The sequence below is a fragment of the Balearica regulorum genome, chromosome 14 (genome assembly GCF_011004875.1).
Source record: "Balearica regulorum gibbericeps isolate bBalReg1 chromosome 14, bBalReg1.pri, whole genome shotgun sequence".
Taxonomy (NCBI): Eukaryota; Metazoa; Chordata; class Aves; order Gruiformes; family Gruidae; genus Balearica; species Balearica regulorum.
Window position 1 is genome coordinate 18245500 of NC_046197.1, and position 26859 is coordinate 18272358.

Below are 26859 nucleotides of genomic sequence, written 5' to 3' on the forward strand. Positions count from 1 at the left end.
TGCTGAGCAGCAGGGCCAGCACTGCTCCGTCATTCTTATTGTTCTCCACCTCGTGAACAAGGTTATTCACATTTGTCTTTGCATCTGTCTCTAAAGGATAAATCACTGATTTATTGTATGGTAAAATAAATGCTAGAACACGCCCTCTGTATTTGAAATACCATGAAGGGTTAAGCATGTTCATGAAGACTCAGGATTCCTGGTGTTTCCACTACTTTAATTTGGATGGAATAGCATGATACTTTCTGTCCCAAAAGTACACATGTTGCAATCCATTATAGACCAGTCAAGCTTTAGGGCTGTATTAAAATAGCATATTAGGTTAGTTCTCTTTCACTGCTGACTTTGCCATTTCCAATGTAACTCATACAGGGTTAAGTCCATGCACCATCAGCCACTCACATCTTGCAGCAGCAGCTCCAATGTTGATTATTGAAGAATTTGCCCTACTTTATCCATCTACATTCTAAAGAGTTCAGTTACTCTGTTAGTACTCTTGGGCCATTGACACAGTAGCATATACACCTTCAAATTACAGGGTCGAAATGAACCTAAGTCCCTACGTGACTGACATCTGAAAGAGTCTGGAAGATGTTCTGTGTTAATTCAGATGAGGTCTTAGAAAATAAAAGCAAGAAAGATCAGGCAAAAAAGAACCTGCAGCTTTTATAAATGGCTAATTCTGTTTTTCTAAATATTTTCCTCTCCTGCTGTTGTTTGGGGAGCTGACTGCTGTACTCCAACCCTGTGATATTCCATTTCTATAATACTGGAGCTCTTCAGGCCGAAAATTGCTGTGAAACATCCTGCCAAGACGATGGTTCATTTTTTTGCCAGTGCTTCCTACTGCATGCAGGAATCGTCACTTGCAGTATAAGAAAGCAGCAGGGAAAAGCAGCATTTATTTAGGTTAATTTAGCAAATGATTCAGTTTATTTACGAGCCTCATCTTTCTGCCAGTTTTAACTCTTGTTGGAAATGCCACTGCCAATCAAAAGCGGTAGAGTTCGATACCTCTTTGCTATCCCGTTAAGATTCCTTCTGGTACCTTAGTCTGGAAGGTGATAAGAGTCAGGCCGGGCTTAGGCTCTGGACTTGTCTAGAAGAAATTGTGATCTCAACAGACTGCAGAAGTGGTCAGATAGTAGAGAGGAGTGATCTTGCAATGTGAACCAGCAAGAGGTTCCCTCCCAAGAAGCCACGAAACCTGAATTGCGCTGTTGTTGAGGTGATCACCGGCCAACTGGCAGAGCGAGATCTAAACATTTGACCTTGGAGCTGGACGTGTCTCCGTGAGGGCACAGGGTCCGTGCGGCTGCTCTGTATCATGCTCCAGGCAAACACACGCCAGATGAGCCAGCTCTGGTGCCCACAGTGCTCAAATACTAATCTGGTAGCAACAGGGTCTGGTTTCCTCATCTGCACGCTATGCTAATAAAAACAGGAACCAAACAGAAGATAAATTGGGCTGCGACTGTCTTTGTGAAAGCTCCCCCAGGGCCTGAAGCGCGGCCGTTACTCCGTTTGTGAATCTGCTTCCTCCTTTTCTTTCTCTAAAGGACTGCTCTGTCTAGCAGTAGCAAATGATTACAATTAATTATCTGTAAGGTAAAAGATGCAATTAAATGCTGCCCCTCCCTACATCCGGACTGCAAAGTCCCATTCTCCTCCTCCCTTTCTCGAGATCTCACCCATGGATCCAAATTTTCCAGGAGAGGAAAGGCCTAAAAGCACAAGTTCTTCCTCCTGCCAACGCAAGAGCTTCTCGCTGGTCTCAGCTACACAGCACGCTGTGCAAGCCAGGAGAATTCAGCACCATAACCGCCACCACCTCCTGTATATTTAACTATGAATTATTGGAGCCGATCATTTCTACAAATTCACTTTCTTGCTAACACGCACAGGCAGAGGAAATGTAGGTTTTAACTAAGATTAAGGATTTTCGTTAAGTGTAACATTTTCCTTGCTCAGCAGTTAGATTCGGAACAGTTGCCCAGTGGTATTGTTAGGAGAAACACGTTTGTGATGATAAATGTTGTGCTTAGAATGGGCAAAGTATAAAATAACTTAAGAATCATATGGTCACTCCACAGTAGGTTATTAATAATTTCTTAGCTCACTAGAACTACTTAGTTCTGAGATAGTAATTAATTTGCCTCTGCTTATGCTGGCCAGCTTGAGAATTTTGTGTCTTAGTTTGACTAAAGAAAAACGTTTCAGATGAGAAGTCTCAGAGAAGCAATGTTTGGGTGGCAATCCCTCAGACTAATGGTCATTTATTTAAAAACAATTGTTTCCACTGTAGCTAAAATTATGAAAACAAATCTTCCTGCCTAGCACTGTATAAACATTTTACAAAATGTACATTTTGGGACAAATTCGAGTCCAGCTGTGTGCCTTTTATCTTTACATTTTTAGGTTGCTCTCCGCCTCCACTCCCCCCATACAGCCACAGTTAGCTGGAAGCCAGAATTTCTTCTGCAAACGCCCGAGCTCTAAGAACACAAACTTGTTTAAGCTGAGACCATATTTGGAAGAGATCTGGGTCAAGAAAAATAATCAAAGGAAAGTGCATTCCTCAAGCATCACGTGAGGAGGCCAGAACGCGCACGCAGGGCCCGGCACTCGTGCTCAGATGCAGCAAAGGGGCCGCACACACCCTTCATGCATAACTCGCTGTGAGTAGGCTTGTGGCAAGGGCTGCTTTTACACCAATTTCACTCTGGGAAGAAACTCAGCAGCCTATTTAACGGGATTCAGGCAAATTTAGAGAAGGCTTTCTTAAAAGAGGTGTTCAGCAACACGCCATCGATAGCACATGTCAGAACATTAAAAGCTAATTCTGGCAAGCTGCACAGGCTCCATTCCCGCAGATACACATACCTGTCTCTCTAACCCTGTCACTAGTTGCACTGAAGTAACCACTGTCTCTTACGAATGTAAGGATGGCTGAAGGACTGAAATACCAAAGCATGCTTTCTCTGAGACTCTGGCATTCCTGTACTTATTTTAGGAAGATCTCAAATCCAGCCTTTGGTGTTTGTTTTATATCGGGCTATTACAATGGCAGAATTTTCGCAAAGCTTTGCTTAAAGATCTTTATTTTTTTGTCTTCCACATGAAAGACTCTAGTGAGAAAAGGTCCTACAGCTGACACTTTGAGCCTCAGAATCTTTTGTTCAATTAGCAGCCAAATGCACATGAAGTAGACTGCACCGCTTTAATTGTACGAGTAAAATCTCAAGCAGCTAGGGAACATGCCGGGCTGTGATCTACACCCATTACATTTTGGTTACAACTTTACATATTAGTCTTTATGCTGTAAAAATAGGCCTCAAGCTGCCTGTTGAACGAAACAAGGGGTGGCAACAACATGCAATGTAGTTAGGTTAGTATAAAATTCTAAACTGTGATCACACACATTTTTCATCATGCTGTGAATTTTTTTTTCCCCACGCAGAACACTGGATTTAGGCCTCATCTCCTGTTTTCCTGGCTAGGACAAAAACCCTCTGCCCATTTGATACCGAGAGGAGCCCTGCCGTGGCTAGGACTTCGGGCTGTGGCGGAGGTTGCCATGGAAAACAGTGGCACAGGCCTCTCCCTCTCTGCCTCCAGCCACTCCATGATGATAACACTGCAAAAACTCATTCATGATCCAGTATCAAACACTTGCAGCAGCCACCCAAAATTCCACTCTTTACTTGAGCACTGAGAACATAAGACAACCTAGAAAGCTGGCAGTGTATCACCTCAGGCAGATAACAGAACAGGCTCTATTTATGTGTATTAAAAAAAGTTGTTCAGCATCCCTGTGCTCATCCAGCAACTGGGGAGAGGACTCTGCGCAGGGCAGATGCCCTGGAGAGCAGCCAACCTGTGATGTTTATAAAGAACTTGTCTATATCCATGAACACACTTGGAAAGAACTAAATATAACATTTTTCATTACTTAATTGTGTCTTCTCCCAACTTTTATTCTCATCTTCTTTGCACTTTTTTTTTTTTTTTCCTTGTGTATTTCTTAATTTGAGAGTTTCTTCTCTTCTGGCTTATCTGCATTTCACTCCTGTTTTCATGTATCCAAACACCTTCAACTGCAACTTTCTTAACTGAGCTGCATGTCATTGCATTTCTAGCAGAAAAACACAAGCACTCATTACTGTACACATCTCCCTACTCAAAAAAGTACAAGGTTAACTGTCACAGGAAAAAAAAACGCAGAAGCAATGTAAGTGCAGAAAACAGATGAGCTATTCAGAAAGAGAGTTTCTGAAAAATATACATTGAAATTATTTTTTATTTTTGCTGGAATTTAAAAAACATAGGAATATTGACATTGCATTTAAAAACCCCAGGAAGTTAAAGATTATACATTGTTGCATCTCTGAAATCCAACAGTGCAAAGCTGGAAATCACAAAAATGTCTCCATCATGCCTTTTTTAGGAGAAATCAATATATATATATGAACATTTTGAAACAAGACTTTTTAAGAAGTGTCAGACTGTCAACTTAAAAGTGCTCTTCATTAAATACATCAAAATCTGTCACTCTTCTGGGGGGACACTGTCAAAAGTTAGACAATTCAACAAACAAGTTGTATGAAACATATCAAAACCCAGTTCTTAACAGAAGGAAACTGGATGTATTTAAAGGGAACCATAGAGCTTTAGTTTGAGATTTCCATTCGAGAAGTGTTATTGTGTGTGCTGCTTCTCTTTGTTCTACTCAATGTATTAATATTGGCAAGCATTGGGTGTTCTTATCCTCAATGTATACCATGAATTCAGTATTATCATTCCTTTCCTTTGCTGTATTGCAAGTAAGGTATGCTGACACTAGAGTAACAGACACTTGTATGCAAACAGAAATAGTAATTTAAATTACGTGAAATTGGGAAACAGAAGTTGTGAATTTACATAGCCATGATGCAGGTTGTATGATTTGTCTTCACCAGGGTTAGAGCAGTATATACACAGCTGTTTTAAAACAACACATTTCTTCTCAATGTGTCAGGTAAGAAAAGCTTTCTACAAAAGTCCCTTTGAAAGTCATCATCTCCAAAGTCGTGCATCTGCTAGAATGAGACAACTGAAATCGCTACCGCTCAGGCTCCAGGTAAGTAGACAGGAAAGTTAAATGCTAAGAGTAGTAAGTGTCCATCGTGAATAGTAACGGTTATGGGGATGAGACCTCAAAAAGAAAGGTCTTGCCTGTCCCAGTAGCTTACTGCCTGCAACGATAGTCTCTATTTGTGGAATTCACTTGTAAATGTCATTATTCATTTTTACGTAAAGCCATGTCCTAACAGTAATAAAGACGACAGCCCCAGGGGGGGAAAAATCACATTAAATGTATATATAAGAACACTATAAAAAAGTGACAAAGTTGTATTTCATTACAAAAGAAGTTTCTTTCTTTGTCTGAGAATTTCCTTTTAAACTAAACAGACTTTCATTCTTATGTCAGAGAATGAGGAAAAAAAATAAAATCCTAAAATTCTGATGTTTAGAAAAAAAAACCCACCAGGAAATCTATTTTCATACTACAAAACATTTCACTTTACAAAACCCCCGAAGAGTTTATTCTATTACCTGGACGATAAAGACGAAATGGGATGTGAAAAGGCTACGAAGATCTTAAAACTAGACCTCAAGTATTTCTGGGTAAAATTCTCTACTCTGATCACTGCAAGACTCTCTGACCTTCAGGGGCATTTGTACAGGGAACGAACGTGTGTGGAACCAGCCAGAGAGATGCTATGGATCAGGAGAAAATCCTGCCTTTATTTTGGTGTTTTATCATTTTTCCAGTATAAAGTGATATGGCGTGAACCATCCCCACAATATGAAGCAGGTACATTCTAACAATTTCCAACACAAATCCCAACATTGTTTCATTTACTTAACAGTATAGTCTGTCAGGAAAATTAAAATCTGTTTTATTTTATATTCTTTATGATGAAAAGTATATAAACTGCACTTTTAAATTAAACCATGCTCCGCCAAAACTGGTCTGCTTTAAGACTGATAACTTTAGTGGAGAGAATTAAGATGTTTCAGCAAGTATCAATTTTCTGTTAAAAAATGTCCGCAAGACAAAATAAAAAAATTCTTAATTTACAATAAGCAGTGTAAACAGCAAAAACAACAGAAGCCACAAAGTTTCACGCACCAGCCACTGGCAGACAGATAACTCCAAATACTCATAGAACTTTGTATCTTCCTTTGTTGGTTGGTTGGTATGAATTTTGCTGCAAATAAAGAAGAGAATAATCACAGTTAAAATTGAAAATGGATAAATGAATTGCAATAAAACCCCACTAACAATAAATCCATGTTACACGTGAATAAGCAGTTCCCTAGCAATCTCCTTCCTTTGGAAAACATTTTTATGGGGAGGTCAACAATTTTGAAAAAGAAACAAAACTATCAATAATGGCTCAGCAGGACCACTGGAACCGACTGCTGATGCGAAAGGCTGCTTAAGAGGAAAAAGCCAAAGACGCTGTCAAGTCTAACGTGGGATCACTGGAGATTATTCTAGAGAAATCTGAGGTTTCTTCAACCAGAGAACTGAAAATAGGATTTCTCAAGACAATATCTTATTTGAAAACATCATGTGTTGAGCACAGCTGATTATTAGCTGGGTATGCTGTAAAGCTACGGCAAAACAAATCTCTTGACACATATAAAGTATTAAAATTATTAAAATAGGGGGAATAATTCTCTTCATTCAGCCCAATGGTACTGAAATTACGAAATTTATTTGGACCTAACTTCACTGAAAAAGCTCTGTTAAGGTGTTATCTCCATCTGCTGGCTGATGATAGCTGTATGTCTGGCTGACGGAACACCTATTTTCTAGGCGGTTCAATGGAACTGTGTTTTTGAGATCTATAGGCTCCAGTCCCTGATATTAGTAAAAAACGTATGCCAGAGCATCAACATTTGTAGAAATTAATCTCACAAAGCATAAATTAAGGCACTTTCCCTCTGCATTCTGGATATTTCACTCACCAATCTGATAAGCTCCTCTTTTATAAGTCGTGTGATTTCTGCCTTTGCTTTCTGTACAGCCAGTTCATTGGCACCTGAAGACAAAAAAAAGAAAATTACCACCTTAAACACGTCCTGTATGTGAAGCCTACAGGATAAGCATTGCTGGCTGTTTTCAGAAACATTCTAAAACTTGCTGAATATCCTCAACTATTTGGTGAAGAATATTCTAGTATTGTGCAGACTGCCACAGCTAGACAGTTCTGTTTTAAGGAAGATACTTAAAACAGTCAGTCATAAATCACACTATTTGCAAATACCTAGGATTAGAGGTTTCTTTGAGGAAAAACTAATCATCCATCATGAGATCTGCGAAGTTTTTGTTGTAGTAGTTGATTTAATTTCTTATACCTTTAACAGCCAACCCCCCCCGCCCCATTCCATTTTCTTCCTTATTTCACACTGGCACAGACATCTTTGTATTTATTCTGATTTTTTTTCCCTTCTTTTTAACTTCCCTCTCCTCCAAACTGATTCTATACGTGTTTCCTGTTGTTCTGTGGCAGGTCAGTCTTCTCAGGAGAAGCATCTCTGTGATGCTGTTGGCAAAGTATATTAAGATAAATGAGTATTTCTTTAGTAATTATATTAACTTGCAAAGTAACTACAGTGGGTCTGTAACTGAGCATCCAGACACTATGACTACAGAGAATCCATGTCTAATTACAAAACTAGACTCATACCTTTAATTGAAACATTTCTAAAAAGAATACTTACTTTCTATAGCCAAATAAATCTTTCGTTCTCCTTCCTTGGGTTCTTTGCCTGGAGGGAAATAAGTTCCTCTGATTGTAATAGCAGCTTCAGAATATTCGCTGATCCTCTGGAGCGCTTCTTTGGAGGTAACTTTCCATCTGGCAGTCTGCGAGGTAAAGGATATGGGAGGATCAGCAAAGAGAAAGAAAGGCATCACACAAAATGACAATCCAAAGGTTAGCTGACGTTTCAGACAAAAAACAAGAACACTGCATTGTGAAAATCAGTCACAGCATTCTACTTTAAAAATGGAGATTGCAATTTTAGCCAGTTATTTTTCTGCAAGTTTATTTTAAAAATATCTGCCTCTTGTGTCAGCAAGACAAAGTTATGGAAGAAGGAGAAAAGAGAATGGATGCATAGTACTACTGAAGCAAGAACTCTAACGACTTTCCATTTTGCTACACTGAAAGTTTAAAACTTGTGAATTTTTCTTATGATTTTCTGAAGCGGCGCTCAAGTATTTTATTTAGGACTTTGTGTACAGGAATAGAGTTCAAGGGCAAACATACACTGTTAATGGCTGCAAGCACCCCCTTTAACAAAATAAACGCTATTTATTTCTACACAGTTCATTGGTTAAAGACAAAAATAAGTAAATCTTAACATCTCCATAAATAAAGCCTAAGGAATAAACACTGTCAGTTGTTGTTCAGCACCCTGTAAAAATTGTCCCAAATCTCTACAATATCCTCAAAAATACTTCATTATGATAAATGCATTCCATTAATTTTGACAGTGAAATTACTAGAAAGTGTCTAGTAGATTGTTGTAAGTTACTTGTAAGTTGAGACGATTTTTTTGTCATGGGGAGCTCTAGCATTCAAAGTCAGAGGACTCAGGACAAGACTGGAGAAGCTCACACTGCCTTAGCCTGAAGGCAAAGCTATTTCTGACAGGAAATAATTGGTACAATCACCAATTGTAAGCTATGAAGATAGCTGTTGTTAAATAATGGTTGTTTACACTTGATGATAGCAAAACGGTGACTTGCCTGTGGGAAGTCATTGATCTCCAATTCTTCTTCGTATCTCTTAAAGGATTCGTTTTGTCCTCCATCCTGTTTCTCTTCCTCCTGCTTCTCTATGGGTACGTAATTGAGCTTAGCATTGATTTTTTCAGCCAGTTGCTCTGCAATGGTCTTGGCAGATACAGTAGGAGCTTGAATCGTGCCTCCCCTCAAGATAGCATTTGTAGCCTGCTGCATCACATCCTATAAAAAAATAGGTCCATGTTAAGAGCAAGGTAGCCAGAAGAAGTCCCATATAGACCAACAAGGGCTTCACATATATATAACTGTCCACATAACATCTCTGAACTTCTCTTCCTCTTCTTTTCTTCCTCTCAGTAACTCCTCTCACACCTGCATAGAAAAGATCTGACTGGACTTTTGTATCTTCAGCTCAAAATACCTTTGGACATTCCAGACCACGTTAACCTAAATCTAAATGGGTAGTGTATTACATGCTTCAGCAGAGAAACATGTTCTGCAACTCTGCTAAAGCTGACAAAATCTAATTGTGTCATTTTATCAGTAACAAATTAACTCTTTGCCAGGGCAGACAAAGCATCTCCAGTTCTGTATTAAATCTTATTATTGTATTAGCTCAATTACAAATCCTACAACTTGTATCTGAGTTAGCCCAGCACAAATGAGCTAAATGTGCTGAAACACTAAATAAAATGGCAGCCACCACACAAAGAACTGATCAACCTTTATTGAAACAAAGAAAAGAAAAAAAGACAAGAAAAGAGAAAGAAAAAAATTGCTGTGTAAAGAGTCTGACCTTGAAGTGGAAGGGGACCAATACTTGTGCCTCTGCTCCAAGATTCTTCTGGGCATTGATTCTCAAAGCCAATCTTTTAGCAATTTCCAATTTTTCTGCATTCCCAGCTGACGGTGTAGGAGCATTTGATGTTCCTGGTGCTGCCATGTCTTTTACCCTTTTCTTTGAATTGAACATGCTTTCAATTTGTTCATCAATCTAAAGAAAATAGCAATTATTACATCACTGCATTTACCATTAGATAATCTTATCATCCTAAAGAAAGAAAACACTAAGGAGCATTTAGTTTATGTGCTTTTAAAGAAACAAATCTCGTATGAATGGTAGAAGCCTGCCCAGAACTACAACTCGACAAAAGGAGCAGATGATCTAATCATCAGTAAAAAGTTTGAACATAGTGTTTACGTTCAAGGTCACAAAAAGGAATCTAACAAACATTAAGAATGGAATCTAATAAGGATTTAGAAATAGAACAGGTTACTAGGAATTTCTTTAAAACACTGCAAGTAAAAAATGTTTGTAATTGAGGGCACTCATTCTATTTCATTTACACACGATTAATCTTACAAAGAAAATAATTTGTGACGTTTACATCACTACATATATTAAGTATAAACCACCAGTAAGTCAAAAAGAGATTTTCAAGATCTTCATGGATCTTGATCTTCATAGCTATATCTCTCTTATATTGAAGAATAAATACAGATCTACTCATGGAATTTAACTAATTCAGTCAGTAGCATAGAACACGGATTTTTGTTACATTTTTCAACATGTTATGTAACCTGCTGAGGAAACCCCAAATATCTTGGAAATTCTTAAGCAACTTCAATCTTATTTGCAGGTGCTTACGTCAACAGCTGTATCTTCATCATCTGAATCTTGCAAGCCAAGAGCTGCTTTTTGTAGCTTCTTTCTTTCATTAGCCAAAGCCTGTTCTGTCTCGTCAAATTTAAAACCTTTGCCAGAGAATCCACTGCTTTTTTTAATCAACTTTCCCTCCTGAAAACAAAAACAAGTATTTTCATACTTAGAAGTTTAAAATCCCAATTCCAATAGTCATAAAATAACTATACAAATAATTATGAAGTTAGTTATTTTAAAAAGCAAATTCTTGCACGTTTAGAAAGCTCTTCATTCCAACTTAAAATCTGTATTTTACAATGAAGTGTAATAAAAAAGCTATGTTAATTCAGCAGATAGAAACAATACACTATTGGGATTTTCTGTAAGTATGCATTTTAAATTCTTTTCAAATGCAGTAAAAAAAAAAAACCCTGCAGTTTTTATATCGGAAAAACTCTGAAGTGACTCCTCTCTGCATGAGCAAGATCCTCTGGTGGCAAGAGCTCTACAAATAATAATACAAATTCTGTGAAAGAACTTCATTCTCTTCTATGTAAATTTTGATAAAAGCCAAGTGCCCCTCACACAGTAGGTGTCTCTCCATCACATACCAGATGACAATATTTAAGTTCTCTAGAACAGTCCTATAATGTTATTCAAGATACCGATCTTGAAAACACTTACACACTTACCTAAGCATACCTATATGTTCTCAATGAAGTCAGAGAGATGACTCACATCGTGTGCTGCACAACTGGACCCACGTGCCTATGCATTAAACCCAGACCAAAGCCCACTACAGAAGGAAGAATTACTTACAGCCTTCTGTTGGTCTTTGAAGTCAGCCCAGAGCTTCTCCAAATCAGTAGGAATTGGATTCCCGGACAATTCCAAAGCCTTAATGATATCACCAGCATACCGTGCCTGATCCTCAGTAATGAATGTGTACGCATACCCCTGGTCAAAATGAATTTAAAAGATAATAAAGAAAAATCTCTAAAGACACTTTATCTCTAAATTTACTGAAGCACCCCTGTACAGATGCTGTTGCTGTGGTCAATAAAAGTAACCATGATATTCACAGGTAAACTTTTTTAGCGGGAATGTAGAATGAGTAACGTGATTTTCCAGGAAGCTGATACAGAGGTAATCAACCACAGATGGTAGAAACTGAAGTCTTTCGTTTCAATCTTGTCATGGTTAAAAGTTTGGAAAATAAAATCTTATAAATTTAATAGGGCACACTGCCAGCAGTGAAAAACACCCAAACCTGAAGCCACAAATGGGACTTAAAAGAACATTCATATATCAGAATAATATGTAAGGTCCAATTTTCATAGTGCTAAAATTCAGAATATATTTTACACATGATCACTCAAAAAACTTAGACGCACTCTGAAGGAAAAAACCCTCTTCCCACCAATGACGTAAACTATTCCTCCCTTTGTAGCTATCCCTTGGAAACACCTTGATCAAGCAAAAAAACGGAAAAATTTTGAGTAATAACCAAACAGGCAACCAGTATACATACTTTATTGCCAGCTCGTCCAGTTCGGCCTGCTCGGTGCACATAATCTTCATAGTGGTTGGGACAGCTATAATTGACCACCAGCATCAACTGTTTTACATCCAAGCCCCTCGCTGCTACAGATGTGGCAACCAGAAGTTTGCAAATTCCATTCTTGAAATCATTAATTATGCTGTCCCTGTCATACTGATCAATACCTGCAAGAAACCAGACAAACCACTTAATTACAAAGCTCTGCTTTGAGCCAAAAGAATTTGTACACAGGTCAAAGCACCCTCCAACTTCAACCAAAAGCCTAAGCAAATAAAATTTCAAGACATTCACACTTTTACAGGCAACATACATCAGCCAGAATAAACCACCTCTTAGTCTATTATCCAGAATAACCAACCTTTTTGTTTTTCCCCTACAAAAAGATGCTTTCCCGTACCAAGATCCTCCAAAGTTTATTTTCTATTTGACTTCTTATATTCAGTCGAGACCTCATCTGGAAGCTTTGGCTGTTCTCTAAAGGCAACATGAATCTCAGAAGAACGAGAATATTTTCCCCTCTTCCATTGTTGCACTAAATGAATGGTGGGTTTGTATTTACTGGTTACTGTATTTTCAAGAGCATTATGTATAGGAAGTTTTAAAATACTCGGGGATGGACAATATTCTAAAGAGATTTCCTCCTCTTGCTACGAAACTACTTCCATTATATTACTACTTGATGGCAGAAAAGTGAAACAACAGCTGCTATTATTGTGGAATCTAAAATAAAAATATCATATAATGCTGCCCCGATGGCATTCACTACTCTACAACAGCAAGTAGTTAATAATATTCCCCGAGAGGTGTTAACTCTCAGTCACAATCCTGTTGCACAGAGACAAGATTTGGCATCTGATGACATCTCACAGGGAACAATAAAGAGTAATTATGGAGAACTATCATGTCTATTTCAAATTAAGAGACAAATATCTTTCCCAATTATAATGCAAAGTCTGCTTAGGAAGAAATAATAATTGGTACTATGCAGGAACTAAATAACTTCTCTTTATAAGTACTGAATACCAATGTTCTAGCTTAGAGTTGCAATATAAATCCTTAAGATTGCAGATTACCTCCATGAAGAGACAAGCAGGGATAAGAGGCTCTCATTAAATCTTTCAACAACCCATCAGCATGTTCCTGTTTATCTACAAATATGATAACTGATCCTTTCTCCTGATAGTGTCCCAGTAGCTCCAGTAATTTCAAAAACTTGTTCTCCTCTTCTATGACAATCTGGAAGAAGATATACAAAAGCAAAGTAGAAAGAGTATAAATTGTATCTTAAGTCATTAAACACATTCAGAATGCATAAAAATAAAAATCAGGAACAGGAGATGACTTTTTCAGGCTGTGTCCACAGCTAGCGGCAAAACTGCTGTTCAGCTTAGCGGTGCAAAACCATGTTTATTTACAAAAAAGTGAGCACATTGCATTTGCAGATTGGGGTGTTAGTTTACTCTGAGTTCATCTTTAATAAGGTCATTAAACATCTAAAAATACAAGTTGCGTGGGTATATTGGTTTATTTTCAATACTGCTGGAAATAATCTTTTGCAAGCAAATGAGAAGAAAAGCGAGGCAGAAGCGTGATACTCACAACATGTTGCTCCACATCAGAACAGACAACGCTTCTGCCTCCAACCTGCACTTCTATCGGTTTACTTAGGATTCTCCGAGCTAATGCCTCCATAGCTCTGGGAAAAGTAGCAGAGAACATGACAGTCTGACGGTCAGGCCTGACGTTGTCTACAATGCGCATAACCTGGTTTAAGAGAACATTCCCTGTTAGTACCCAAGTGCTGTAACTGAACTTCACACACATACAGAGCTGTTGTCTTTAAAGTTCGGTGGTATCTGCACTACACAGACAACGCATTTCCTTATGGATTTCCTCGTGGAACCTAGATGCTGGCATGGGAAGACAGCCAAAACTTGCTGGACTCGAGAAGTTGAGTGGCAATATGCAACCCAGTACGAAATCTTAAGACACGCAGCAGAAACCCAACAGCTCAAGAGACAAAATAAAGATGTCTTCCTAGTTTTGGAGGACAATATAGCCTGATGACACTTGAAAGAGTCCTGGATATCCAAAGCTGCCAGCAAGTAATCTGTCTCCAACATTTTGTTCCTGTCTCCTGCAGGACATTGCCAGGAGGCATCAAAGGCTTTATAAGCAGCCTACAACTACTGATATGACACCTGCCTCCGGGCATTACATAGGGCTACAACATGGCCACAGTATCCAAAACAAGCATGTAAAAAAAGGGAGCATATTAGGGAAAAACCATGTTCTAAGCTACACAAGAACTTATTGAAAACAAAGCACGCGAGGATAACAGAAAAATTAAAGAGTCAGTTTAAACTGTTGTCCATATGTAGCGCATCTTTTCAAACATTCATTTGCAGTGTAATAATGTAGCATTGCAAAATGTTTTGAGTGGAAAATAACATCTTGTGGCAATATCACCCCTCTCATTAATTACCTGAGGCTCAAAACCCATGTCAAACATTCTGTCTGCTTCATCAAGTACAACGTATGTGACTCTCCGGAGGTTTGTCACCCGACCTGTGAAAGGAGAGGAAAAAACACATGGGAAACAAAATCAAATGGAAATGTAGTTTCCCTCAGGAATATTTTTTTTAATGTTATATAGTCTCACTATCTTCTAACAAAGACATTAATTATTTTTTAAAAAAAATTCACTAAACGTGAATTTTAATGTTCTCATTTTAATCACATATACATTCTGGGAAATGTGTAAGTATGCACAAGGCCCTTTATTTTGTCAAACTCTTCTCTTGCATACCATCATAGGGCCAGAAGAACCTGTAAAATTCAGAAAACTGCCCTCGCCAAAACACATCATAAAACTAAGACTGAGATGAAGCAAGGAGCCACATCAGCCATTATCTGACAGCGCCACCTAGAAAAAAACATATTAGAGATTACAGCGCATGTGTGGAAGGCAAAGTCCAGTGCTAACTGTTGCAGCCTCAGAAAAATTCCTTTATACATATAATCTGTAATGATTCCTTGGAGCTACAAATAACTATTTGAGGATAATCACACTAATTCTAGTTAACTGCTAAAAATATGCATAAAACAGAGTAAGCAGTCTCTTCAAAATGAATATATAAAGAATAAAACCTACCCAGTAACACTACTAAATTTAAAATTAAGAACCACCCCAAACTCTGGGACAGCTGGAAACAAAATAAGCAAAGGTGTATATCTGTGAACATTTTGGAACTATGATGGACAGGATAATTAGCACCCTTCCCAAACAACTAGCTAAGAGATTCCCTTCCATGAGAAGGATTTAACTCAAGGATTTAAGAATCATATGCTCAAACGATACAAATATGTGAACACATTCAGTTCCAAACAACTGTGGAGTGACATTGTTCAAACACTCGCAGAATGGAACAGATCTTTCACATTTTCTACAACTATTACTCAGGCTTGTGCCTATCAAACTACAGTAGAATTTGGTCCTTTTGGCTTCAGCAAATTGTAGCTGAATCCTCAAATTATTTTATAGAGATTTAGCGCTGCAATTTTTTAAGATAGGGAATTCATACTTAAGGAACAAAATAAGTATTTCTTAAAATCTACATATCTATTTAACATCTTAACACTTTCATCCCCAAATAGTAACTTTGTAAAATTACTTGGGAACAGCATTAATGTACCTACCTTTGACGATTTAAGTCTTGGAAGCCCAGTTCTATATGTCTTGAAGGTACTTTTTCCACAGAAGTTAAATAATGTCAACAGTTTAGTAGAGGTTTTGATGTGGAATAATTTAATAATAAAACTTTATCTAATAAGCATGCAATGGTTACACTAGGACAAAACCTCTTAAAGCTGCAGTGGCTCAGTTTAATCAATCTGAATATTTGATGTAAGGTCAGTTCTTTTACTTTTGAACAATTATTTAGGGAGGGCTTCTTTGCCTGTTTGGTTTTTATAACCAACAGATAAAGGCAGAGTCAGACACTCTTAGGTAAAAGTGGGTAACTGCTGAGCTACACTAACAATAATTAAGGATCAATGGGCAGACAAAGAAAGCAACTGTTATATAACCTTTATCTAAATGACTTGAAGTTAAAAAAAATTTGGACCACCACATTTTAAGTTTAACAATGATAAACATTTTCAGAAACTCTTCAAGAATGTAGTATTTCCTGTCCTCCCCCAAAAAGTCAAATCAATATAGGATTAAAGCTATTATTAGTGTTTTTTTATATATATATTCTCAATAGCTAGATAGTGCAGCCTGAAGAGATACAAGAAAATTCCATAAGACCATTTATCAAAATACATGATCTTTTGAATTTGTTAGAATTACACAACAAATATAAAAAAATTCTCCATAGGAAAAGGTTTTCTACTCACCATTGTTAGCTGCTAACATGTCAATCATACGTCCAGGTGTGCAAACAATAATTTCAGCACCTCTTTTGAGTTCAGCTATCTGATTTTAAAACATAGTAAACAAACTATTAGAGTGGGTTTTTATTTTGTGGTGTGGTAGGGGTTTTTTAAAACATGTTACACCTTGCAAAAAAAAGAAAACACCATACACTGTAATACAGCTGTTCTACTAACATGAATTGTTTATGTAAAGATTTTACCTACAGAAATTCCTAAGTCTTTGGAAAATTTTGATTTCCAAGAGAGTCATCTCTGACAAGCTAAGTTACTATCACTCAAAGTAGTTACAATGGGGATGTGACTTCTATGCAGTTAACGGCCTGTAAGAAATGTCACATGTTATATCAAGGACAACTGAGACTAAATAAACCATGTTCCATCACAGATGGTAACTCCTGTTGTTTCCATAAACAGGGGTGGGGAGGAACTCCTGAAATTAATATCTAAATTACTCTAACATGCAATATTTGATAATGCAATAAACCACAGTTAATGTTTTCTGGCTTTTGAGGGGAACTCAAGGAGATCAGTATGTTTAAGGCTAAGTTATGTGGAAACACTTAAGCTTTTGCATTACTGCCATTCATACAGAGAAAATCCACAGCAAAGGCTGCAAACATACTGGATTTACGGGAAAGAGAAAGGAAGTAAATTCACTGCAAAAGTAACATTAACCAATGAAGTTCAAGAGTGACTTGACAAGTAAGGTGTGTTTTTTGCGTACCTGTTCACTGATTCCTGTTCCTCCGTAAACACAGACAACTCGAAGCCCAAGTGTCTTTGAGAATTTCTTACACTCCTTGGTAATCTGCAAAGCCAACTCACGAGTAGGTGTCATAATGACAGCTAAAAAGCAAAGCATTTTCATCAGACATTGTAATACAAAAGATGTTATTTATACAATAAAAAGGAATATTTTGTAATGATGTTTACAGCAATTTACTTACATGTATTTTTAAAAACATAATTTAAAAAAAAAAAAGATAATTAGGACAGTATGAGGATGGGGTGGAAATCTGGTCAAAGTTTCAAAAAATCAAAGGAGTAAGGTCTCCCTTCCAGACACATGAACATGCATGTGCTCTTGAAACAACATTAGATAGCACAGTGATAACAAACAACATTAAATAGCACAGTGATCATTAACTAACTAAAAAAAAGCCACTCATTAATGGACATTAGTAAGTTAGCATTCCTCCCTGTGACCAAGAGAAGAAATGAAGACCCTTCTAAAGCATACGCTCGAGTTTTTATTTATTTAAATAGCAATTTTGAGAAGAAAAGCATTGTACCTATGGGACCTTCTCCTTCTTCTAACGCTCTCTGATCCATAATGTGTCTGAACATGGGCAACAGAAATGCAATAGTTTTTCCGCTTCCTGTTTTAGCAATGCCAATCAAGTCACGTCCATTCATAATTGCTGGGATAGCTTGGGTTTGAATGGGAGTGGGCTTTTCATAGCCATGTCTTAAAGAAAGGGAAAAAAAATATTTTAAGAACAAACCAGGATTTGACAGATCTGAATCACGAAGTCCTGCTAAAAATTTGCATATTCATATTTACATATACATATTGGTGCCGTTCAAAAAATACAGCTTAAAAATGAGCAGCAAAAGCAAGACACAAATGGCAGAAGGAATCATTCATAACAACAGTTCAATCCCGAGTGATAAACCCTCGGATGACTATATATGTAACATCTACAAACATGGACATGTCGCATTATGCAACAAAGAAAAAGTTTTTTTCTCATAAACACATGATAGAACACAGTCAGCAAAATTAAGCATGACATAGATCATAAAGTGCTTGCTTACTTTTTGAGGGCAGTGAGAATCTTCATGGAAATGCCACACTGTACCCAGGTTTTTATTGGTTTGGGGCAGCCTTTTCCCTTGACCGTAATTCCCTCCAACTCCAGCCTGTACACATTCACCTCTGAAATAGTTTGCATTACAACAGAGTCAAACTTGACATTTCTTTGCTACCTTGATCAAAATATTCTTGATCTGTCCCTGAACATGAAATGCTAACTTTATCACCACCAGAAAAACAGCTTGTAGCTTGTTACACATAAATACAGGAGGTAGGTGGAAAGGACTCGGGTAATTTTTCCTAACAAAGCCTCATGTATAATTATATGAAGTTATCAATAATAGTAAACTAACTGATTCAGTGTTTTTGATTACCAAGTGGCTCTAAGTGCTTTTTATACTCCAAAAGAATTTACTGTTTCTTTGCACATAAAAATCTGTCATTCTTCAGTAGTACCCAAGGTGTTCTGCTTGTATTTGTCCTTACCTTCTTGAGTCATTTTAGCCAGTTCTGGTACTTCAACATAGAAGTTTTTCCTGAAAGGTTCATATTCTATCTTTCCGTGATCCACTGGTTCTAGCAGCTTTCTCTGCTTGGTCTGATAGCCAGTCAGGGCAGTCTGAAGATCAACTTCCTCTTCTTCTGAGGAATACTGTATAGATTATAATTTGTGTGTAAATTAGCATGAATGGTATTCTGAGAGGCTCTGGTTTTTCATTTATAGAGGAACTTTATGAGAAGCAACAGTTACTCCTTACCCTATTAGACCAGACACCAAAAACCCACTCTCAGTTTAAGAAGGTTCTTTCATCCATTTCCTTCATGTTTCTCCCAAACGTCAACTTTCACTGTGTTCTGTGTCACTTTCATGATTTTACAAATACTACCAGCCTCGTCATTCAGAAATAATCACTGCCATACAGCAGAAATAGTAAGAGGAAAATACAAAGGAAAAAAAAAGCTCAGCTGGCATACCGTTGATTTGTGTCCCACTGCAGCCACAGTTCCGACAGATGCACCCAACTCAGCTTTACACTAGTCAAGTACTACTAACAGCAGAACTGCAGCAACGCAGAGCTCAGCGTGACCTAGCCAAGCTACGGTACTGGCAGGGTATCTAGTCCATGACTTGGGCAAGGCTGTGTCTCTCTAAAGACCTCCCAGGCAGCAACACCCCCATACCCTTAAAAGCTATTCAGGCCCACGCCACCACACACAACCACGGTAAGTTCTCAATATCCCTGTTCTCCTAAAAACATTTTATGAAGGCAGTTTGGACACAGAAGAGTAATTTTGAGAAGTTCAGGTCCAGTCATTAAGATGGCTCTGTGAGAATCACAGCACATTGTTCTGTTAAAATTCAATGTTCATGCTGATCTGCCACTGCTCAACATGCAAGGAATTGCACACTGTAAAGACTACAGGGAGATCTACCAGTTCATCGAACCCACATGACATTGAGACGGCACATGACATTTACCCACTTGTAGCTCCTCCTACTATATCACATTTGTCACTTACAGCCAGTATAACAGAAAATGCTTATAAATTTGGTTTAGGCTGCTATCTACTAGAACAGATGACTTGGCATAACATTTTGTAGCCCTAGGCAGAACCAAAATTCCTTTCTACTGTTTCCCAAACAGTAAAATGAGAACATTTACTTCTCATTTGTGCTCAAAGAGATGTCTCATTATGATTTATGAAGCGTTTTGACAATCCGTAACTTACAGGTGTTCCAGAAATTAATATTATTTATACTTACAAAGAAATTCAGCAGAAATCTAACACACAAACTCCATTTTTTTTAGATTAGATACACGCGACTCACTGTGCACACTGAGCAGTTGCACACATAAACACTGTATACTAGCTCACGGGTCATTCACACACAGGATCACCAGGATCCCTGCCCAATTTCAGACACATGAACTCAATGCACACTACATGTGAGATCCACCAGCCCAGTCACACTAAGAACAATCCCAAAGCCAGACAACCTGATGCACTCATTCAGGTCTCATCTGTGTAACACTGCCCCTGAACAATAAAGCTGCGATGGCAATTTCTGGAAAAAATATGGTACAAGTAATAAGAAACTGTGTAAGATCAAAAATATCATGACCATACTTCTGCAAATTAAATAACTAAATGTTTATCTCTTAGGAGATGGAAAAATCCCAGGACTATCCTTGTTCTCCTGCCTCTTACAAGAGGCACATTGTGTTTTCATAGTAGAAATACGAGAAACTTCCATTACCTCCATTGCATCTTGGTCATTCTCCATGAGCTCCCCTTTCTTCTTTTCTGACTCTGCAGCTGCCTTTTTGGTTGTCACCACGGTTACTACTTTGGTAACAGTTGGTCCGGATTTCTATTAACAAAGTTAAGAAAAATGATTGTGCTATCATAAAACAAAAACCATACTGTATAAAATCTACAGAGTATTTGTACTTCTGAATGCATTATGCTGGGTTTTTTATTCACTTCCTTCAGTGAAATTTTATCAGAATAATGCTTGATAAAAACACCAGGAAACTAAAATTAAGGCGAAGAGTGCATCTAACTTACTACTTGCCTTTTTTGCACTTTCTCCCTCTTTTTTTTCAAAGCCATTTTGATATTAAAACACAAAGCTATTTTTAAAAGACAAAGATAAGAAATCTTAATAACTGACTGTACCTTTTCACTTCCACCTCCACCTTTCACACTTCTCATATTGAACTTCTTGACTTCTTCTTTTACTTCTTCCATATAAGCATCCAAAGGATCTAACTCTTCATCTTCAACCTCATTGCCTTCTTTTTCTCCTTCTGCAGTTTCCTCTTCATCATCTAATATGAGCAAGAAAGATGGGAATAAAGCAGACAGGGAAAGAGAAAAGTGCTCACGTGTGTTAAATTATTAGTCTACCCAAATAATGACAGCTAAATTTTATTATTGTATCATTTTTCCTCATGCAAATCTCTCCAGTTTGTTAATCTCAATTGTATCTTAAACCAATTGAAACCATCACCAGATTTAGGCTTTTTTATTTTATAGTTCATATGCTTTAAAGATGCTTTAAAGATAATGTAATAAAAATATAATTAGGAACAAACATACTTTAACTGTTACAAATAAAAAGTTAAATACCATCATCATCTTCTAAACTCCATTTTTTCCCCTGTTTCATCTCTTCAATTTCTTTTTTCAATTCTCCTATGTTTTCCATAGCCTTCTTGCGTTGCTCTTCCCTCCATTTCTCCACTCTTTCTTTTCGTTTTCTCATTTCTTCTTCTAGTTTGTTCTGATCAAAATTCTATGATAAAAAACAACCAAATAGTGAAAATTAATGGCCAGTGACTTTAGTCTATGCTTCTTCAGACCAAAATCTCTCTTCAAACAAATGCAACTTTTCTGTGAGCACGCAGTAGAAGAATGGACATCCACATACTTATCACAACAGAAGTAAATGAAAAATACTAAGATCAACTATAACATTTTCAACTAAAAAAATGCAGTTAGCTATATTATTTTTAACTGCAGTAGTTGGTATATAATTTTTAAGATAACAGTAAGTTAAGCAATATTCCTTGATGAATTAAACTTTCCTTTATTTACTAGAAAAAATACTGCAACTCACACCAGTGAGTTTCAACTCATTTTAGCTGTTGATCCATAAAAGACTGAAGAATTACCATGTTACCCTCTACCTCCAAAAGTCCTTCTAGTGCAAAAAACTGACTGGTTTATGCCTGGGGAGCCCTCACTGACAGTGCAGCTGCTGTTAACCAAGCAGGGTTAGTAACAACAGGCTGGTGTAGAAGAGCTAGCTATAACTGCTAGTTTGAGAATTCATCATTCAGGCACATCTTTTCATGTCAGGGAACAAGGCAACGTGAGCTTCCCCCTCCCTTTGTTCTTTGATTCCCGCCTGGGTCCAGAGGCCAAAAAACACTTCAGCTCCTCTACTGACACCTAATATGTGAAAAATGAGAGATCCTTCACACCTGTCTGTGGTTTGCGGTCTAAGCAGTTGGAAATCTTGAACTGAGAAAAATGTTTCTTATGCCAAGAACTGGAAGCATTCCCCGTGACAAGCATCTGTGTTACCGAAGAGAATACTCTCTCATTCAGTGGGGATTTTGTCCAACTCTAAGAACAAGTTTTCTTTTCTTAATACAGTAATCCATGGCTAACTTAATTCTTGGTTTAAATTATATATTTTAAATTATAAGCATTAAAAGCTTCTACCTCAGTGGCCACAGTATTTGTGGTAGCATCCTTCTCCTTCTCCTCCTCTTTGTCTTCTTTGTCTTTTTTCTTTTCTTTGGAAACTTCCACACCTTCTGTCTTTTCTTTAGATCTTGATCTGAAAGATAAGATCAAAGATTTCTTAGAACATCACAGCTTTTCTCAGGGGGAGGATGCACATGTGCTGGAGAGAAACGAAATTATGGACCCCCTGTACAGGTTTGTTTTCAAATACCTTACAAAGCACACTGCCTCCCAGAGAATCTTTCCATTTCATGGAATTATTCTCTTTAACTACCAGAAACGTAGACTCTATTGCAATCCACCAATTCACATGCTTTGCTTCTGTTCTTCTCATTTCTTTACAGAGGGAAGTTGCAGACTTCATTTCCAGAACATTTACAATTGATACTCTAGTGGTTCTGCAGTTTATTTTCCACCTCTTGAAGACAGCAGTTAAAAAAGAGATACTAAACATTTCCTGTTTATTGAATCTCTAGAGAAAGGTAAAGTGACCTAGCATCTTGCTATGGAAGTCTGCACGTCCCCCTGAGCATACAGTACTGGCTGAAAGACCTAAAACCACCCCTCTCTGGGAAAAGCTACTTGTGTAGCCTCTCCTAGAGAGCACCTGGACTTTATTAATTTGGGCATACATGCTGGGACACAAAACATTACTCATTGGTACTGGAGCCTGAGGTAACAATAAAGCTCTACAAAACTTTCAGAATGAAATTCAATCTTAACTTTAAAGTGAACTGCTTTTTTTTTTAGCTGCTACAACTTGGATCTTTTTCTTTCACAGCAATGTTCTCGCAACAAACTGTGTTAGACACATTAAGCAATGGGAAAAGATAATAGAACATTCACACAATATACTCCTTGTGCTACAAACCAAAGTTTTGAACAGTTTTGGCTGATGATTCCCTCCATGCTACCAATACTTTTATGATATTTTGTCACTATGACATCGATTGCAATTAGAGAAGACAAGTACCTGTTTTCTGTTTTCCTGTTCTTGCTTGGACTGGAGGATCGAGACCGTCTACCTCTACTCCTGCTTCTAGAGCGCCTCCTCTCTCGGCTCCGGGATCTTCTTCTCTCTCGGCTCCGTTCCCTTTCTCTACTTCTTGAACGTCTGCCACAGAACAAAATTGTATTTATTTAGTACATGATCATAATATAATTTTAGGCGGCTATTGAGGAACAGGTTGTAAAAGGAATCCAACAATTATCAAGACCACTAAGAGCTTACAAACTCCAGCACCAGCAGCTAGAAATCATTTAATAAACAAAAAAGTTAGGCATAGTAAAATCTATCATGAATGACAGCAAAGTAACTAATTATAGAGGAGGAACATCAATACTCAGATGACAGACATTTTTATCTACTTTGACTGGAATTGATAAGTCATACCTTTGACGTTTTCTGTCACGCGATCGAGACCTTCTCTTGTCCCTACTGCGTGACCTCTCACGCCTACGTTCTCGATCTCTGCTTCTAGAACGTCTGTCTTCTCCACGTTTTCCTCTTTTGTCAGATGGAGAACGACTTCTAGAACGGCTACCAGAGCGGCCACGTGACGCAGAGCGCTTCCGATAATGCCTGTGTTGTAAATTTACAAAAAAAGGATGAAGATGAGTGTGAGAACAATTTGCAGTTAAAGGATATGTGTCATATTTAGGTGGACAGGCCAAAAAGAATTATTATTTACCTTTTAAAATTTCTAAACATTTGTAATAATCTTGCCAAACTGATTAATAGACATATACTCCTAACAATGCTGAAATTAGAGGGATTACTTGGTCATATTTTTGTTTTGGTTTTAGAGTACTACCATAAGCCCATCATAAGAACACTAGAACATCAAGAAAGTTTTCCTTTTTCGAAATCCATTTATTTCCATTACATGTAGGAAGAGACAAAGACTCTTTGAAGCTATCTCAAAATCTGTCAAACATATAAAACTGGTTTTTGTTGCTTTTTATACAATATATAATTTTTATCCAGGTAAGCTGGGTAAATTATACCTCTGCTCAATGGAAAAGCTGTCACACTGCAACTACAGAAACATAAACCCCTAGGCATATGTGACACCGCAATGGTCAATGCCTTTATGATGCTGACATCAAAAGAAATTCTGTAACATTATCAAACATCACAACAGAAGCTTGAAGAAGTTAGCAAGGCTTGAGGGGTGTATGATAGACATGGGAGTCTCTTTTTCTCCCCTCATTAATATTCTCTTATCCCAACCACACTGTGGATGAAAGTAGGGCTAGGAATTCTGTAAGAAACTCTTCAGCCAAGTGTACAAGTCACACAGAGACCTCTCAACTGTGACCATCTCCTCTTGCTCCAATTCCTGATTTTCAGTCACCACACCAGAATAATTCCCTTGTTCACCCTCCTGTAGCCCAGGACCCAAAGACCCTTTCTCCCACCAAGCCTGGTAGCCAGGCTTGGCAAGGAGGAAGCAGAGAAGGCAAAATCTAAGACCCCCACCTCCTCCTTTCCCTTTCGGCATTGCCACACAGGGTTGTGTTACAACAGTATCAGCACTAAAAATAATACAGTTTATTTCAGCACTTTGGTATATTTAGGTACCATGTACATTTGGAATCAGTACAGTAGCAGCACAATATCCATAGACTCTCTCCATATCAGCAGTATAACTGAATACAAAGAACTGCTCTCAGTGATAGGTATCTCTAATTTCTTTCCCATCTCTGCCACAAAATGTCACAGGATCTGCTCCATACTCCCTCCTTTCTAATATTTTAGTTTTAGAAAACTAAATATTTTGTCTGTTTGTTTGTTTTCTTCTACAGTGTGCAATAAAGCTAAGTGTATGACTTCAGGTTTCAAAAGCCCTAATCTGACAAACATTTCTTTACATCAGCTCCAGCACACGCAGCCCACCCCACCCATCTCCACCAACCATTCACTCTCACCCTCTTACCCTTTCTTCACTTTTAAAACTTTTTGTAGGTATTAAACCAGGAAATTAAGACAAGTTTAAACCCACTTTTTACATTATTTTTAGCCCAAACAGAAAAAAAAATTGTTATTATCAGAAGAGCAGCTGTATTGTGATAAGCAAGGGAGTCCTGATAGCTTAAGTGTCAGCAGTTTGGCGTTCAGTTCTCAGGAGATTTCACAGCCCGTCTCTCTAACGGTGTCCTGCCGGCAACAACCGCTGCCCTAGCTGGTTTGAAACTAATTCAGACATATCCATACCCAGCTCTTCACTGAATCACTAATTTGAACCCAAGCTGGTCATTAAAATTTCAACTCATCTCTCTCAGTATAAATCTCAGTTATGGATCTAGGAAGCTGTTGCAGTATAAGGACAACTGCATGTGGGACAACTGTGTCACAGCTGTACTGTTAAAATCTAATGGTTGGGTCAAACTAGGAGACTGAGACATATGCTGCAACAGCACTTGCAAATTATGGACTTGGTTTAAAGGCTGATAGGTGCGAGCAGCTCCAAATCATCTGGCAGCACAGGCTTGACCCAAAATACTCAAAGTACACGATCACATTACTGCTGAGTTGGTTACAACATCTAACCAGGTGTTATACAAGACAACAAAAGATACGCGATCCTGCGTGCACTTAAAAAGAACATGGAAAAACCTCTAATCCAGGTAAAAAAGATTACCTGTCTAATTACGGTATTGCTATTATTTTAAAACAAGCCAGCACAGGCCAGGCGGGCTCAGAGGAGCTCGGGGATTCGGGATGTTCGTTAGCCCAAGGCCACGCACCGCAGCCAGGAGCTTGTACCCCGCGACCCCCCGCGCAGAGCCCTCAGGCGCCGCCGGGCCCAGACACGACCCACGCCGGCTCCTCAGAGCGGCGCAGGGGGCCTGGCCGCTCCCACGGGGCGCGGACCCTCCTCGCAGCGCCTCGGCCCCGCGGCCCGCCGGGGCCCTAAAGCCCGGCCTTGAGCCCCGAGCCACCCAGCCCTGCCCTCAGAACGAGCTCCTCGCCCCCGCACCACCCCCGGGGACTGCCGTGGCGGCGCGCCGCGGCCCTCAGCGTTCCCGCCGCCCGGGCTGGCCAGGAGAGCCCGCCGCCGCCCTTTGTTTCCCCCCCCCCCCACGCAGCCACCCCGACCGCGCCGCCATCCGAGTGAACCACGAGCCCCGGCACGGATCAGGCCGACCGCGGCGACGGCGCCCCCGGCTGCCCTCACCTGGACTCCCGTCCCATGGCGGCGGCGGCGGCAGCGGCGCGGGCCCCGCTCTAGACGGCAGCGGCCATTCCGCGCCTCAGCCCCCGGGACGACGAGAGGTGCGGCGGAAAGCTGCGGGCCCCCCACACACACTTCCTGTCCGCCGCACGGCTG

General features: G+C 38.8%; 1 protein-coding gene across 1 annotated transcript; it reads right to left on the minus strand.

The window, feature by feature from the left end:
• Positions 1–4282: 4282 nt before the first annotated feature.
• On the minus strand, positions 4283–26843 carry DDX46 (DEAD-box helicase 46). Its single transcript, XM_075766688.1, has 23 exons — positions 26707–26843; positions 23919–24107; positions 23499–23639; positions 22502–22619; positions 21401–21566; positions 20948–21099; positions 20526–20639; positions 18752–18917; positions 18268–18388; positions 17742–17917; positions 17174–17295; positions 16411–16489; positions 14495–14577; positions 13609–13773; positions 13083–13245; positions 11980–12173; positions 11268–11405; positions 10455–10604; positions 9603–9800; positions 8810–9028; positions 7777–7921; positions 7021–7094; positions 4283–6254 (listed from the first exon to the last, which is right to left on the minus strand). The coding sequence occupies exons 1-23, from the start codon at positions 26721–26723 to the stop codon at positions 6207–6209; spliced, it is 3138 nt and encodes a 1045-aa protein (XP_075622803.1). The 5' UTR covers positions 26724–26843; the 3' UTR covers positions 4283–6206.
• Between the last annotated feature and the right edge of the window lie 16 nt (positions 26844–26859).

What these genes read in the sequence shown, in the direction of transcription:
- DDX46 (XM_075766688.1), bottom strand. An exon ending in AACAGGAAAACAGAAAACAG is followed by an intron (nt 22,620 to 23,498) that starts GTACTTGTCTTC and finishes CTTATCTTTCAG; the next exon opens with ATCAAGATCTAAAGAAAAGA. An exon ending in GGCTAAAATGACTCAAGAAG is followed by an intron (nt 18,389 to 18,751) that starts GTAAGGACAAAT and finishes AAACTATTTCAG; the next exon opens with AGGTGAATGTGTACAGGCTG.